The following is a 14,809-nucleotide window of genomic DNA, read 5'->3' as shown; positions in this document are numbered from 1 at the left end:
AACAAAGCCTTTAACAATATGAAGGTGTTATGGTATGGATATGAAGTGTCCCTTGAAAACTTATGAGAAAATGCAGGAATGTTTAGAGTTGAAATGATTAGACGGTGAGAGCTTTAACCTAATCAGTGGATTAATTCTTTAGATAGATTAGTAACTTGAAAGGACTAATGTGTTGAGTGGTAACTGTAGGCAAGTGTGGCTTCCTGCTTGAGGTGGGTCACCAGGGTGATATAATCCTAACCCTGGCTTCTCCCTCTCTCTGCCCTCCAGGAGTGAGGCAGCATTCCTCCACCATGCCCTTTAGCCATGATGTTCTACTTCACTTTGGGCCCAGAGAATAGATTAAATTGACCATAGACTGAACATCTGAAACCATAAGCCAAAATAAACTTTTCCTTCTCAAAGTTGTTCCTGTCAGGTCTTTTGGTCATGGTGATGCAAATCTGACTAACAGAGGAGGTTACTAGCAATTCACAAGAATAGTTTTTTTTGGGGGGGAGGGAGAATTTTTTAATATTTATTTTTTAGTTTTGGTAGACACAACATCTTTATTTTATTTTATGTGGTGCTGAAGATTGAACCCCGTGCCTCGCATATGCCAGGCGAGTGCGCTACTGCTTGAGCCACATCCCTAGCCCCCACAAGAATAGTTTTGATGGAGTAATGGGACAAGTTCTGATTGAAGTATATTCAAGAGAATGGGAGAAAAACTGGAGATAGGAGTATGAAAAACTCTTTTGTGCTCTGTTGTAAAAAGCAGCTGAAAATGGGGCACTATCAAGCAGAAATTATGTGTGTCAAGGGATTTTTTTTTCTTATTTTAAGATAGAAGAAATTACAGCATGTAATGTAATAGATATATGGAAAATGGATGTTGTAGGAGACAAAGCAATTCCTTCAATAGTATCCTTAAAGAGATGAGAAGAATGTCATTTAAGAGAACTTAGGATGGGGTGATGAGGTGATGGTAGTGGTGGAAGAAGAAGAAGGGTTTTATCAGTCATTCTTTCCTCTTACACCCAAGTTAGCACAAAGCCAGATGGAGATGATTTTTCTTAGCTCATAGTTTCTACAAGGGAAATAGAGAACCAGAGGCAGTCGTCCAGCTTCCCTAGCATTCTGAGACATTTCCTAGGAAGCCCACTCCAGTCTCAGTTCATGGAGAACACTGGGGACGAGGGCATGGCTAGACAGTCTGGGGTAAGATAGATACAAAGAAAGGAAGCAGACATCAAACTGACCAGAATGTGGATCTTAGTGTACTTCCATGTTCATGCTGGCTGTGGCCAGCTAACTTCATACCCATCTAAACAGCTGAGCTCGTTGCCTTCAGAAAGAGAGTGGATCATTTAACCCTAGGTTGAGTTTCTAAGTAGCTAGTCTCCACAGCTAGCCTCAGATCCCACACCCATGACCCTTCACAGTCAGGGAGATGCTTTCCCTGACCCATTTTAGAAAAGTATAAGGGATGACCCTACTTGACCAAGGAAGTCAAGCAGTGGCTCCATTCAGCCAAAAAGCCTGCAGCACAATAACAGTAGGGGACTTCAATACCTCATTTCAACAGTGGACAGATAATCCAGACAAAAAATTAATAAGGAAACATTGGACTTGAATAACACTTTATATCAAATGATTCTAACAATACATACAAAAAAACACTTAATCTAATAGCAATAGAATACATGTTTTCCCAATCACACATGGAACATTCTCCAGGAAAGATCATATAAGACAGACAGATACACACACACACACACACACACACACACACACACACATGCTGCAGTCTGGTGGGCACAAATCACGAGCCACTCAAACAGAAACAAACTTTATTTCCAAACTCCACCAGCACACTCCCGGGGAACTTTCCATGAACGCCACCCATGCGGCTCCTCCGGAACTCCCACCACCGGAACTTCACCAGCCAAAGCGAACTCTTCAGGAATCCCCCCGCCCCAGAGCTCAACGGGAACTCCGCGAGAACTCAAAAGTCATCATCTTAATGGCTCGCTGGCGTCACCTCTAAACCACTATTTCTGGCCCTCAACACACACACACACACACACACACACACACACACACAGTCTTAGTAAATTTAAGAAGATTGAAATAATATTAATTATCTTTTCAATCAACACTTTGAAACAAAAATTCAGTAACATGTAGAATTTTAGAAAATCCATAAATATATGGAAAATTAAACAATATGCTCCTGTACAACCAATGAGCTGGTGAACAAATTAAAAGGGAAATTTTATAAAATTACTTTAGACAAATGAAATGGAAATGTAACATACCAAAATTTAAGGAATAGTGATTAGCTAAACCAATCTTAGGCAGAGTTTGTAGAATTAAATGCCTACATCAAAAAAGATCTTTTGGGGGCTGGGGCCTAGCCGTTGTGAGAGACTGGGTTCAATTCTCAGCACTGCATATAAATAAGTAAAATAAAGGTCCACTGACAACATATATTTATAAAAGAAAACAGAAAAGGAAAAGTTAACATTATATGTACAGAACAAAATTCTATACAGCTGTTACCAATTGCCAGAAATCAACACTTTGAGAAATACATCAGATACATGGTATTCACTTAGAAATGTCATAGAAGAATATATTCCTATTTATAATACCAACAAAATTTATGAAGTATAAGAAAATTGCTTAATAAGAAATGTGTAAAATCTTTTTGAAAAAATGAAACTTATAGAAGAACATAAAAAAGCAGATTTAGTATGCTCAAAAATAGTAAGATTCAACAGATAATATGTGAATAGCCCATCAAATTTCTTGTAAAACAATTAATGCTAAATAAAATATGACAACCATTCTTTTAAAAGTATATCAAGTATAAAAGAAAAAAGATCCAGAGGTACCAAAGTGAATTCTGCATTAGAAACTAGAGAGGGAAACATGCTCTGGGAGTTACAGCTATACTCAGGGCATTTGCTGATTTTAATTGCTAAAAGTTTATATCTTAATTCTCTGAAATTAATTGCTTAAATCTTACTTATCTGAAGAAATAGGTTTGGAGTCACAAAAAAGCAGGGATTATAAATAATCCGCTTTATAAAAGTGAAACTGTGCAAGACCCACAGTGCAGAGAAGTGGGGGAAATCCATTTAGCCTTAAAGGAAAATGACAAGGAACACCTTAGTCTTGTCCTAGACTCTCAATGAAATAGAAGGAAAAAATGCTATGGATAATTTATTATTATACAAGAGCCACACACGCAAGAAATGGAAAAATTAGAGCTGTTCTCCAGAAATTGGAATGGTTAAATGACATATAATGTAAATGTTTGAAATACAAGAAAATATGAAATAAAAATCACAAGAAAGAGACCAGACCAGGAGAGAATATCAACTTCTAGAAATCAAACAACATAATCAATTATATTAAAATCTTAAAGAAAAAGAGATCTAAAAATCAGCCAGAGAAAACAGAGGTTACTTACAAAAGGAATAGTAATGAAATAGATGACAGACTTCTCAAGAGCAACAACAGAAGCCAAAAGACAGTAGGATGATACCTACAGAATGCTGAGAAAAAATTAATTGTCAGTGCAGAATTTTACACTCAGTTAAATCATTAGGCAAGAATGACAGTATAGAAGGTTATTTTTCAAATAAAGAGTATTTACTAAGAATAAGCCTTCACTAATGCATTTTATAATATATAAAATGACCCGAAGGCAGGGATGATAAAAGAGGAATAATGTGCAAATAAAATCATAATCATGAATAATTCCACCAGCAAATATTATAAAACAAAGTAATGCCAACTAGGGAAGTTTAAAAGAGAATGGAAATAAATTACCAGATGATAATAACCCATTGGATGAGAGAAATCAATCAAAGTCAAAGTACTTTATGATCCTTTATAATGTCCTGTGAGAAGAAAATTATCAATTTACAAAGTCTAAAAGTAACAAAGACTTAAGTCAAAGAAACAATATTTATATATTGTTATATATTATTTATATATTCATTAAGTATTTAAGTATATAGACAGTATTTATTAAGTCAAACCAACAATAATGACAATGATTTAATACCAAAACACACAGAAATATCCATAAAATACTTAAATTTAGCAGAAATGCTATTTCATTTTCTTTCTTTCTTTTTTTTTGGTACCAATGGATTTAACCCAGGGGCAGTTAACCACTTATACACCTCCAGCCCTTTTCAATATTTATCTGGAGACAAAGTCTTGTTCAGGGCCTTGCTAAGTTGCTGAGACTGGCTTTGAACTGGAGATCCTCCTGCCTCAGTCCTCTGAGTGGCTGAGATTACAAGCATGTTGCACTATATCTGGCTATTTCATTTTCTTGCCTACCAGCTGACAAAGATATCTTTAAGTGATGGTATGCAGTGTTCATAAATGTATTGAAAAAGCAGTTTTACACTGCATTTAGACTCCTGATTAAAATTCTGCAACAATGAAATATATAATTGACATAGAAAGGTCAATTTTTCATCTCTATATAAAACCTCAACTTACTGCCTCCATGGGTACCCATTTATTTCATGGCATATCTATCCTTTTTATCTGTTTTCAACTTTTTCTTCTTAAAATCCTAGCAGTGGAAGAAGGGCAGGTGGTTGTTACAAGACTTGTGAAAGCAGCATGCAAACAAAATATTTTTAAGTGATTCTAATATCCACTAAGATATTGAATATCCACTAAATGTGTAAAATTTCAAATATTATTACAATTAATAAAACTACAAAATTTCACTTTAACTAGAAGGAATTAAGTGCACATGACAAAAATTTAAAGATTATCTTTAAAAGTGTATAAATAGTGCATATCTTCCAAACTATAGAGAAAAAGGAGTTGCAAAAATCAAATAACAAATACTGTACCTATACTGATTAAGAGAATGAAAGAGGAAGCATAGAAAATTAAAGACAAAAAAAAACAAAAAATGGAGAAAATACATCTAAGTTTATTGGTAATAACAATTAAATGGAGTGAACCTTAAAATTAAAAAAAAAAATTCTCAGATAATGCTACACTGCAGTAATTATCAAATATGTCTAAATAGTTGAATAATCTAGGAAGTTTCAAAATATAATGATACTTGTGTCTTATGACCAAAGACTATGATTTAATTGGTCTGGAGTGTTGTTGCACGGGCCAGCCATGGGCTGTGTATGTGAACTATGAGCATTTGACTGTATGGGAAGACTGACCTGGTGTTGCGTGCTCTTTGGACCCTGCAACACACATGAGCACTTTCCTCTCCCTCTGTCTTTGATCCCACACAGCACCTGAGATGGGTGTGGCCTTCCAAGATGTCAATCAGCTGACCACGAGACATCACAAAGCTAGACTCAACCTCCTGAAACCTGACCCCTTGACTTATTTGGAAAGAATATTCTATGGAACCTTCCTTTGAGTGCCCCCTATAAAAATAAAGAATTCAGGTGCAAGCTCTCTTTCCAATAGACTCCCTAAGGTCGAGAGCCATCACTGGACCCTGAGAAAAAGGTATTTTCTCTGCTTTTGTGGGATTATTTCATGCCAACTCAAATTCAACTGGAGTGACCCTGAATGATTTAGTCACATGACATGGCAGAGTGTGGCTTGGGCTCTGGAGTTTTTAAGAGGGCTTCAACTATTTTTAAAATGCATTCAAGTTTAAATTGTTTTCCAAAGTGGTTACGTCAAGTGATATTATATCAGTACAGTTTAAAGCACTTAAGTACCAAACAGTTCTACCGAGATATAATTTACACACCTATGGTTCATTTTTTTTAAATACAAAATTCTGTTTTTAAAAATTATACTCACAGAGCTGTGCAATTATGTAATTTTTAAAAAATTTCTTTCTTTCTTATTTATTTATTTTTATGTGGTCCTGAGGATCAAACCCAGAGCCTTGCATGTGCAAGGCAAGCATTCTACTGCTGAGCCATAACCCCAGCACCCCCACCCCCGCAATGATGTAATTTTGAAAACATTTTATCACTCTTAAGAGAAGTATTGTCTATGCCCATTAGCAGTCACTTACCATTCTCCCACTCCTCATTTTTCATCATATCTCACTGCCCCCCAGGGTGGGCAACCAGTAATCTACACTATATCTCTAATGGTTTACCTAGTATGGATATTTTATGTAAATGCAACTATATAATAAGTAGATTTCTGTCTGGCTTCTTCCATTTAGCATGTTTTCAAGATTCATCCAAGTTGATGCATATATGAGAACTTTATGTTTTTACTGCTAAATAATACTCCATTCTAAGGATATACCAAATTTTATTCATCATTCATTAGTTCATGGACACTTGAGTTATTCCTCCTCCTTGGCTACTATGAATAATGAAGTACTTTTGCCTTCAAATGTTGTCAGGAGCTGCCACATAGGAAATGAGTGCACCCTGGTCTTAAGTGATGAGAATGTGGAAATGTGGCAAGCCAGTCATAGGCTGTGTGTGTGAATTATGAGCACTGAGCGCACAAAAGTGAACTGAACCGACATTGCCCCTCTGTTTGGGGGGCCTTGCTCTGGTCTTTTCACTTGCTCTGCCAGGATCCCCACACAGCTCATGAGATGGGCATGGCCTCTCTAGATGTCAGTCAATCAGCTGACAGCAGACATCACCAAGCTAGACTCAACCCCCTGAAACCTGACCTCTTGCCTCATTTGAATGGCTTCTCCCCTATTGGGAGAAGGGTTCAGCTGCGTGCTTTCTTTCTCTTTCCATGGACCCCTAAGGTCAGAGGAGCCGGCACAGGACCCAAAGAAAAAGGTATTTCTCTGTCTCTGTGTGATTATTTTGTGCAGCTCTGTTCACCTGGAGTGACCCTGAATGTTTAGTCTTGGAATGCGACAAAATATTGCAGATGATTAGCAGTGCCAGACTTCTTCATTTTTGCCAATGTACAGCATGTGAAACATTGACTCACTGTGATTTTAATTTGCATTTCCACTTTTTTATATGCTTACTGGCTATTTCTCATTTCCTTAAGCTGCCCATAAATATCTTTTGTGGACTTTTTCTTATAAAATCCTTTCATATTCTGGGTACCAATTTCACTCTTGTCTGTAAGCATCTTAAGCATCTTCATCTAACTCATAGCTGGTCTGTCTTCTTTCTTTCTTTCTTTTTTAGTTGTAAATGGACACAATACTTTTGTTTGATTTATTTTTTTATGTGGTACTAAGGATCAAACACAATGCCCTTATACGTGCTAGGCAAGTGCTCTGCCACTGAGCCATAATCCCAGACTGTCTTCTACTTTATTTATGACATCTTTTGATAAGAGGATAATTTCATGTAAATTTATCAATCATTTAATGATTATTTAAAAGAAGAACAAAACCTTTAGAAATTATTCATTTGGTTCTCTTTCAAATCTTTTTCTTATCTCTTTTTTAATATTTTGTTGTCTTAGTTATACTTGGACATAATACCTTTATATTATTTTTATGTGGTGCTGAGGATCAAACCCAGTGCCTCGCACGTGGTAGGCGAGTGTTCTACTGCTGAGCCACAACCCCAGCCCCCTCCTCTTCCTTATCTCTTATTACTAGTCCTTTTCATGATTTGTTTCCTTAAATATTAAACCAATAGCTTATATCTAATTCCAATATGAAAAGTTTTGCCACTTAATCTGTTGTTTCTTTAGATATCTATCACTCATGTGTGGCCTGTCTTCTTTCCAGTATAATAATATTTGTGAGCTCACCTTTTGTTGGTCTTAATTTGTGAGAATTCTAAAGGCATCTTACTTTTCTCCAGAGAAGATTTGCATTTACTTCGGTCAGGAATCAGAGGGCACCACCTTAGAGAATAAAATTTCAGCTCTTTTTTTAAAAATTGCTTAATTATCTTTACTTAACAATCACGTTTATCTAGAAATGTTTTTCTGTCCCTCCTACAACCAAGTTACTACCCACCTCAAGGTCTTACAGTTGCTACTGTACCTACTTGGGATCCTGTTTATCTAGATACTAGTTTTACTCATGTCCTTATTTAGTTAAGTCTTGTTCAAATATTAACTCTTCAGATAGGCTTTTCCAAAATCTATGTATCTAAATAGGGCCACCACATTCCCCATTATTATTTGCTTACCCTACTTCACTTTATTCACGTGCTTACCACTACCTGCTATTGTTTTATTAAATATGCATGCACATAAACATGTTTTTGTTTCCTTATTTATTTTGTATCTCTCCCACAAGAATGTAGAGTCCAGAAGAGTAGGAACCATGTTTAGGTCATTATTCCCCCAATGCCTGCTATTGTCCTTGGCACCGAATAGGCCTTCAATAAATACTTTGGAATAAACGAACACACATTTGAAATAGTAGAGACAATGATACTAAGTCTAAATTTTTGAAAAAATTCTGTAAAGGAAATCAACTCTCAAGTTTATATAAACGGGTTATCACATGAGGCCCTGTTGATCTCCAGTACCAGAAAAATAGAAAGAATAGAAAAGGGAAAAAAAAAAGGGTTATATCACTGGGGAAGAACTGGAGCCATCCTTTCCTTTGAAATTGGGAAAATTATGATAAGAGAACAACAGGTAAAAGAAGTAGGGAATAGGTGAAATTCCTTAGGGAGAACACACTGAAAAGCCCTGGTTTTTCTTCTCAAATCATAGGTCGTTTTTTCTCATTCAACCTGAGCACTGCCGAGTAGTATAACAATCAATAACTATAAAGCCTTCAGATAAACAAATAATGAAAGGGCAAGAGATAGTTATATTCCAGTGATACAAGGAGTACTATAAATAAAGTGATAATCTAGGTCAGATCACTTATTAAAAGTTCTGATTTAGGGTCTCTTCCTTATCATAATGCTTCAGGAAAAAAAATTCTTAGACAATTATAGATTTGTCCTAAGCTATTTTCCAACAGAAGATGATTCTAGCATATTCATTCAATGTGAAATATAAAATTTTCACAAAAATCAAAATTTTCACAAACATCTCAACTACTAAGCATGTGTAAGAGAATGTGTTTGAGTAATATATTATGTTTACTTGAGTTGTTACTAAAATGCATTGATCCACTCTATCACTACACAAATAATAGAAGCTCTTCTGTTCAGAAAAACTACATATTTCTACATTTATTTTTTGATCTTTGTGACTGAGGCCTGTGAATTTTTCTGAGTTCTTTTGGTGGATCTGAAGCATAAAATGTATAGCCTTTTTTTTTTTCTGACAACATTTGCAAGTACCCCAGAATTCAAATCCAGCCCCTTGATCATCAAGGAAGCCTTAAAGACTTTAAAGCATTAAAGCAGAAGGCAGCATTAAAGACTTTCTGAAGGGTGGAGAAGATAAAGGTAGCTATAAACCTATTCTACTTTCAGCAATTTCAAATCATTCCTTTCTGAATAGTAAAAAATTTAGTTAAGTAAGTCATGGTGGTGCGCACCTATAATTCCAGCAGGTCTCAGCAACTAGGTCCTAAGCAACTTATCAAGACCAAGTCAAAAAATATATATATGAAGGGCTGGGGATATGGCTCAGGGGTTAAGAGCCCCTAGGTTCAATCCTCAGTACAAAAAAAAAAAAAAAAGGTCAATTATTTAAAAGCAGCCTTGAAATAATAGCAGAGAAAGCAGCCATTCAAAATTTAGATCCTGAGATACAAGGGACAGATACCCTTACCTAGTGATACCAAGTTGCTATAGTTCTCCAACATTACATCTCTATACAAATCCCTTTGGGCAGAGTCCAGGCATTCCCACTCTTCCTGAGAGAAGTCAATTGCAACATCCTTGAACATCACTGATCTCTGAAACAACAAACACAGTATTAGTTGTAGAAATAAATAAAATAGTTTATCAGTGAAGGTGGAAATGAAGAGGAGCACTCTACAAAGGAGACAACAGAGAAAACAGAGTAGGAAGCTTCTGACGTGGGGGAAGACAGTAAAGAAATTGGTGATTCTGAAGTGGAAGCATATTCCTTCTTTTTCCTGTTGCTGTATTTTTTCTACATAAAGAACATCTCATTGTACAGATAGGTCTGAGAATTAATAAAGAAAATTCAATGTTCCAATTAAAAGAAGTGGCATATACAAGTACCCTGCAAAAATGTAAGCTGTCTATCATGCACTCTATCATAAATGCAAGTTTCTCTTTCTGTATTTAAGGAATAAGAAAAATAATTGGGAAAATGTCCTGTAAAATCTTTTTTAAAAAATATTTATTTTTTAAGTGTAGATGGACACAACACAATGCCTTTATTTTTATGTGGTGCTGAGGATTGAACCCGGGTCCCCGCCCGTGATAGGCAAGCGCTCTACGCTGAGCCACAATCCCAGCCCCATGTCCTGTAAAATCTTATGAAACAGGATTCTTACAGTATTAAAGAATTTACTGAGGGCTGGGGCTGTAGATCAGCAGCAGAGTGCTTGCCTAGCATGTGTGAGGCACTGGGTTTGATCCTCGGCACCACATAAAAATAAACAAATAGGGGCTGGGGATGTGGCTCAAGCGGTAGCGCGCTCGCCTGGCATGCGTGTGGCCCGGGTTCGATCCTCAGCACCACATACAAATAAAGATGTTGTGTCTGCCGAGAACTAAAAAAATAAATACTAAAAAAATTCTCTCTAAAAAAAAATAACAAATAAAGGCATTCTGTCCATCTACAACTACAAAAAAAAATTTAAAAAAAAGAATTTATTGAAGTCTCCTGCTCATCATTATATCAGAGTATTACTTCATAAAACATTTCCCATGTCACCAGTAATTTAGTTCATCTTTCTTTTTTTTAATATTTATTTTTTAGGTGTAGATGGATACAACACAATGCCTTTATTTTTATGTGGTGCTGAGAATCAAACCCGGGTCCTGCCCATGCTAGGCGAACGCTCTATCACTGAGCCACAATCCCAGCCCCTAGTTCATCTTTCTTAAAGGCTAAAGAATAGCTCCATGTAATGAATATATCCAACTTATTTAGTAGGTGCTCACATTCAAAAATTTTATGTTATATAAACTCACAAGTATTTCTTAGTTGCCAGTATTTCTCAGTTGTGTTTATAATTCTCAATAAGTTATGCAAGCGGATGGTGGTCTTTCTTGTTTACTATTCATCACTCCTAAATGTATATTTTTCTCATTTTCTTCCCCTGCCCCACCCCAGGTACTGGGGATTGAACTATGGACACTCCACCACTTAGCCATATCCTCAGTCCTTTTAATTTTTTTATTTTGAAGATGGTCTCATTAACTTGCCAATGCTGGCCTTAAACTTATGATCCTCCTTCTTCAGCCTCCCTAGTGGCTGGATTATAGGCATGTGCCACTGTGTGTGGCTACCTTTTCCTCATTATAACCCAGAGAAAGGTGAAAAAGATAATCCAAACATACACATCTGAGATCAGACCATAATGTTGGATTTCAAAATGATCCAATTTTCAGAGCTCATCAATTATGCATTCTTCCCATTCAGTCCCTAATCACATGGCTAATTTAAAAAGCTTATAAAGCATGAGCTCTTGTCACATTCAGAGATAGTCAAGACCAACTCCTATCTTGTCTAACTGGGAGACTTAGGTCTAAAGAGAAATTCAAGGATTTATCATGGGTGGTATCATTTAACATATTTTTCTATCTTATAAAATTAGAGAAATCAGCTTCTGTTACATCGGTTTTCCTAGTGGTTCCTAGTCAAAGGATTGTTGAATAGGTATATAAATATAGGTTAGATTATAGCTTCAGGAATAAGGAATGCTGAAACACATATGCCCTATAAAAAAGTAACTAAAGTTACAAAAAAGTTACTAAAGGTACAAATAAGTGCCAAGTCACCTGAGACATGATTTTTAGAGCTGCAAGAAATGACCATTCTTCTTCTGGGTTCCTATCTTAGAGCAGCACAGAATGTGGAAAAGGCAGAGCTGAGGAGGAGAAAACAGAACCATGAGACTAGGTTTTCTGCAAGGCTCCAAATGATTAAATCAGAATTATTTGTGTTGCTCTTTTCTTCCTGTCTCTTACTCCCACTCCCAAAATATAATATTACCGGGGGTAGACATAGGTGCTGTGCTGGTTCTTACCCCAATCAAACTGAATGCTTTCTATATTCAAAGGGAAACATAACTTATCTAGGATTTTTGAAATGATCATATATCTGCAGACATTATATAATATAAAAATAGAGATAATGACCAACTGTTATATTTTAATATATTAATGATCATATATAATTTCATTAGAAGGTACAAATAATTAAACAACTATGTTTACAACTACTTATATTGAATAAACTTCTAGTTTAAGATGACAATATTCAACTAAATATTTTTGACCCCTTTTACTTATTTTTGGCATTTTGAAATGAAAGCTAAAAATGTGTATGTATGTTTGGGTGTGTGGAATACATAAAAATGCATTATCTACAAACACAGCCTTCTACAAATATTTGTTACTGGCAAGTTACATGTTTCAAGCAGTGTTGTCACCAGTGCTGTGACTTTTTGAAATGGTTAAAAATATCTCAGTAAACTTCTGAACAAAATGGAATACAATTTTTTCTTAAGCCATAGATGCATTCATGGAAAATTCACCTAATAATAAAATCATCCAACAACAGACAATATATCAATTTAGCATTTACAAAAATAAACTCACAAAAATGCTTTAGGTGAGAGCTTTCAGACCCAGATAATTATAATGGTCCTCATTCTATGTTACAGACAATTCTTTATTGTGCACTGGAGGACATCTAGAGCAGAAGTTGGCAAATGATTGCCCACCAACTAGTCTTGTAAATAAATTTTTAATGAAATACATGTATACTCATTTTTAAATGTATTATCTTTAGTTACATTCACACTACAGAGGTAGAGCTGAATAGGTGCAAAAGAGATTATCTGGCCCGCTAAGCATAAAATATTTACTGTTTAGCCCTTCACAGAAAAAGTTGGGTTAACCTCCAATCTACATCTATGATCTCAAAGCTAGAAGCCTTCCCCTTCAATCAGTTATTTTTAACATTCAAAATCAAAAGCTGAAATATTTCTAAAACATCCCACATAGAGAATCACTGCCACTGCAGAGAATCATTGATATAGGTGCCCAATAAATATTTAATTGGAAGTTCTATTCCTTCCATACCTAGAAATTTACAAAAGATAACTGTGCTCATTCTAACAACCACAAAAGTAACTCAGGTAAGATGAAAAATCATAATGTCTTTTAATTTCACCAGAGAAATTTAGATAAGATGAACTCCAAAAGTGCCAAGTTCTACTTATGGGGCTATATGTAGACACTCCATTCCTAGTTGGACTTAAACTAAATTGTTTTAGGAACATTCTAAACTTTCAATAAGAAGAGATTAAAAAAAACCAAGTTCTACCTATATGCTTTTAATAAGGAACACACTTTAAATATAGACACATAAGGATTGAAAGTAAAATGGTGAGAAAAATTCTACATAAATACTAAGCATGCTTGTGTGCTTGTATTGATATAAGACAAAAGAGAATACAATACTAAACGAATAGAGATGTAATAAAATGCTTCAAAATACGTGAAACAAAAATTAACTGAAATATAGGGAGAGACAAATCCACAATTAGAAGTAGAAATATATTTTAGAAGCTAGGTGTGGTGATACAATTCTATAATTCCAACTACTCAGGAGGCTGAGGCAGGCAGATAACAAGTTTGAAGTGAGCCTGAACAACTTTAGTAAGACCCTATGTCAAAATAAAGGGCTGGGGATGCAGCCAGTGGTATAATGGATCTGGGTTCAATACCCAGTACTGCCAAAAAAATCTTGGAACTGGGCTCAGTAGTGCCTACAGTCCCAATTACTTCAGAGGCCAAGTCAGGAGGATCGCTTGAGCCCAACAGCACAAGACCAGCCTAAGCAACATAACAAGACTCCATTTCCAAAACAAACAAGCAAACAAACCAACCAAATACCCAAAAAACCAACAACAACCCAAATACCCCCCAAAAAAGCTAGAGAAGGAAACAGAACAAGTCAACAACAAAAAATATCAGTAACGATATTTATATAAGATTATATCAAGTTCCTTGACATAGTTGATACACATATAGAATACCATGTGTGATTGTCAAAAGCTGTGCTAGCATTCAGATTGTTCCAATTTTGTTCCCTTGGTAATATTGATGCAAGTTCAGAAGAATCTCCTTTGAGAGCTGTTTGTGTAAGCTTTGCAGTTTGTCTTTAAGTTGAAGTTCACGGGAGGGAGAGGGAGCAGAAAGAAAGTAAGTTTGAGGGGAAGCAGGGAAGAAAGCTTCTTTCAAGTCTGTTTTAACTATTTTAGAAATTATCATAATAAAGAACAAACAAACAAAAAGCTGTGCTAGGCTGAGTTGGAGAGAGTGGAATTGCCAGGTGTCAGAATGGTTGAGTAAGGCAACAAATCAAAATGAAAGTAACAGTCTAATCTTTAATCACTTACTGATCATTTAGTATAAGTAAGAGGCTAATCCAGAAAAATCAGCAACATCTCAAATGTTCAAGTTTCCCCCACAGAACAGTACTAATACAGGGAATCATATTGTCAAGGGATCAGGGAATAAAAGGCTTCTGGTATTATTATGGACTAAGAACAGGGGAATGATATGGGGGTAGGGTAGGAGTAGATAAGTACTAAGTATTGATTCACAGTGGAAAAAAATGTCTTCAAGGTTTTACCTCTTCCTCTCCTTAAGGATGTCTTGGCAAAAGTGCCTCCTCATACAGGTGCCTGGGATAGAAATGGCATAAAAACATGAATGGCCAGGAGTGCCTGAGTCCTTGACTTCAACTCTCTTTGGAGACTGCAATGTAGTCGAAGTGTACT

The 14,809-nt window shown here is 35.8% G+C and overlaps 1 protein-coding gene across 11 annotated transcripts in view; it reads right to left on the bottom strand.

Annotated features, from left to right (window-relative positions):
* LOC124089937 (zinc finger protein 420) overlaps positions 1-14,809 on the bottom strand; it is a 100,676-nt gene that overhangs the window by 39,186 nt on the left and 46,681 nt on the right. For 2 of the 11 annotated variants that reach the window (XM_046440203.2, XM_046440204.2), the window contains exons 3-4: positions 11,796-11,884; positions 9,646-9,772 (exon numbers count right to left, since the gene is read on the bottom strand). In XM_046440203.2, coding sequence (XP_046296159.1) covers positions 9,646-9,772; positions 11,796-11,804 — 136 coding nt within the window. In that variant the 5' untranslated portion in view covers positions 11,805-11,884. The other 9 variants (XM_046440202.2, XM_058577618.1, XR_006850885.2 and 6 more) reach the window with 7 other exon arrangements.

Source organism: Marmota monax, unplaced genomic scaffold (assembly GCF_021218885.2).
Source record: "Marmota monax isolate L192 unplaced genomic scaffold, Marmota_monax_Labrador192_F-V1.1 WCK01_AAM20220418_F8-fsc00228, whole genome shotgun sequence".
Classification (NCBI taxonomy): domain Eukaryota; kingdom Metazoa; phylum Chordata; class Mammalia; order Rodentia; family Sciuridae; genus Marmota; species Marmota monax.
This window is presented reverse-complemented; position numbering and strand designations above follow the sequence as displayed.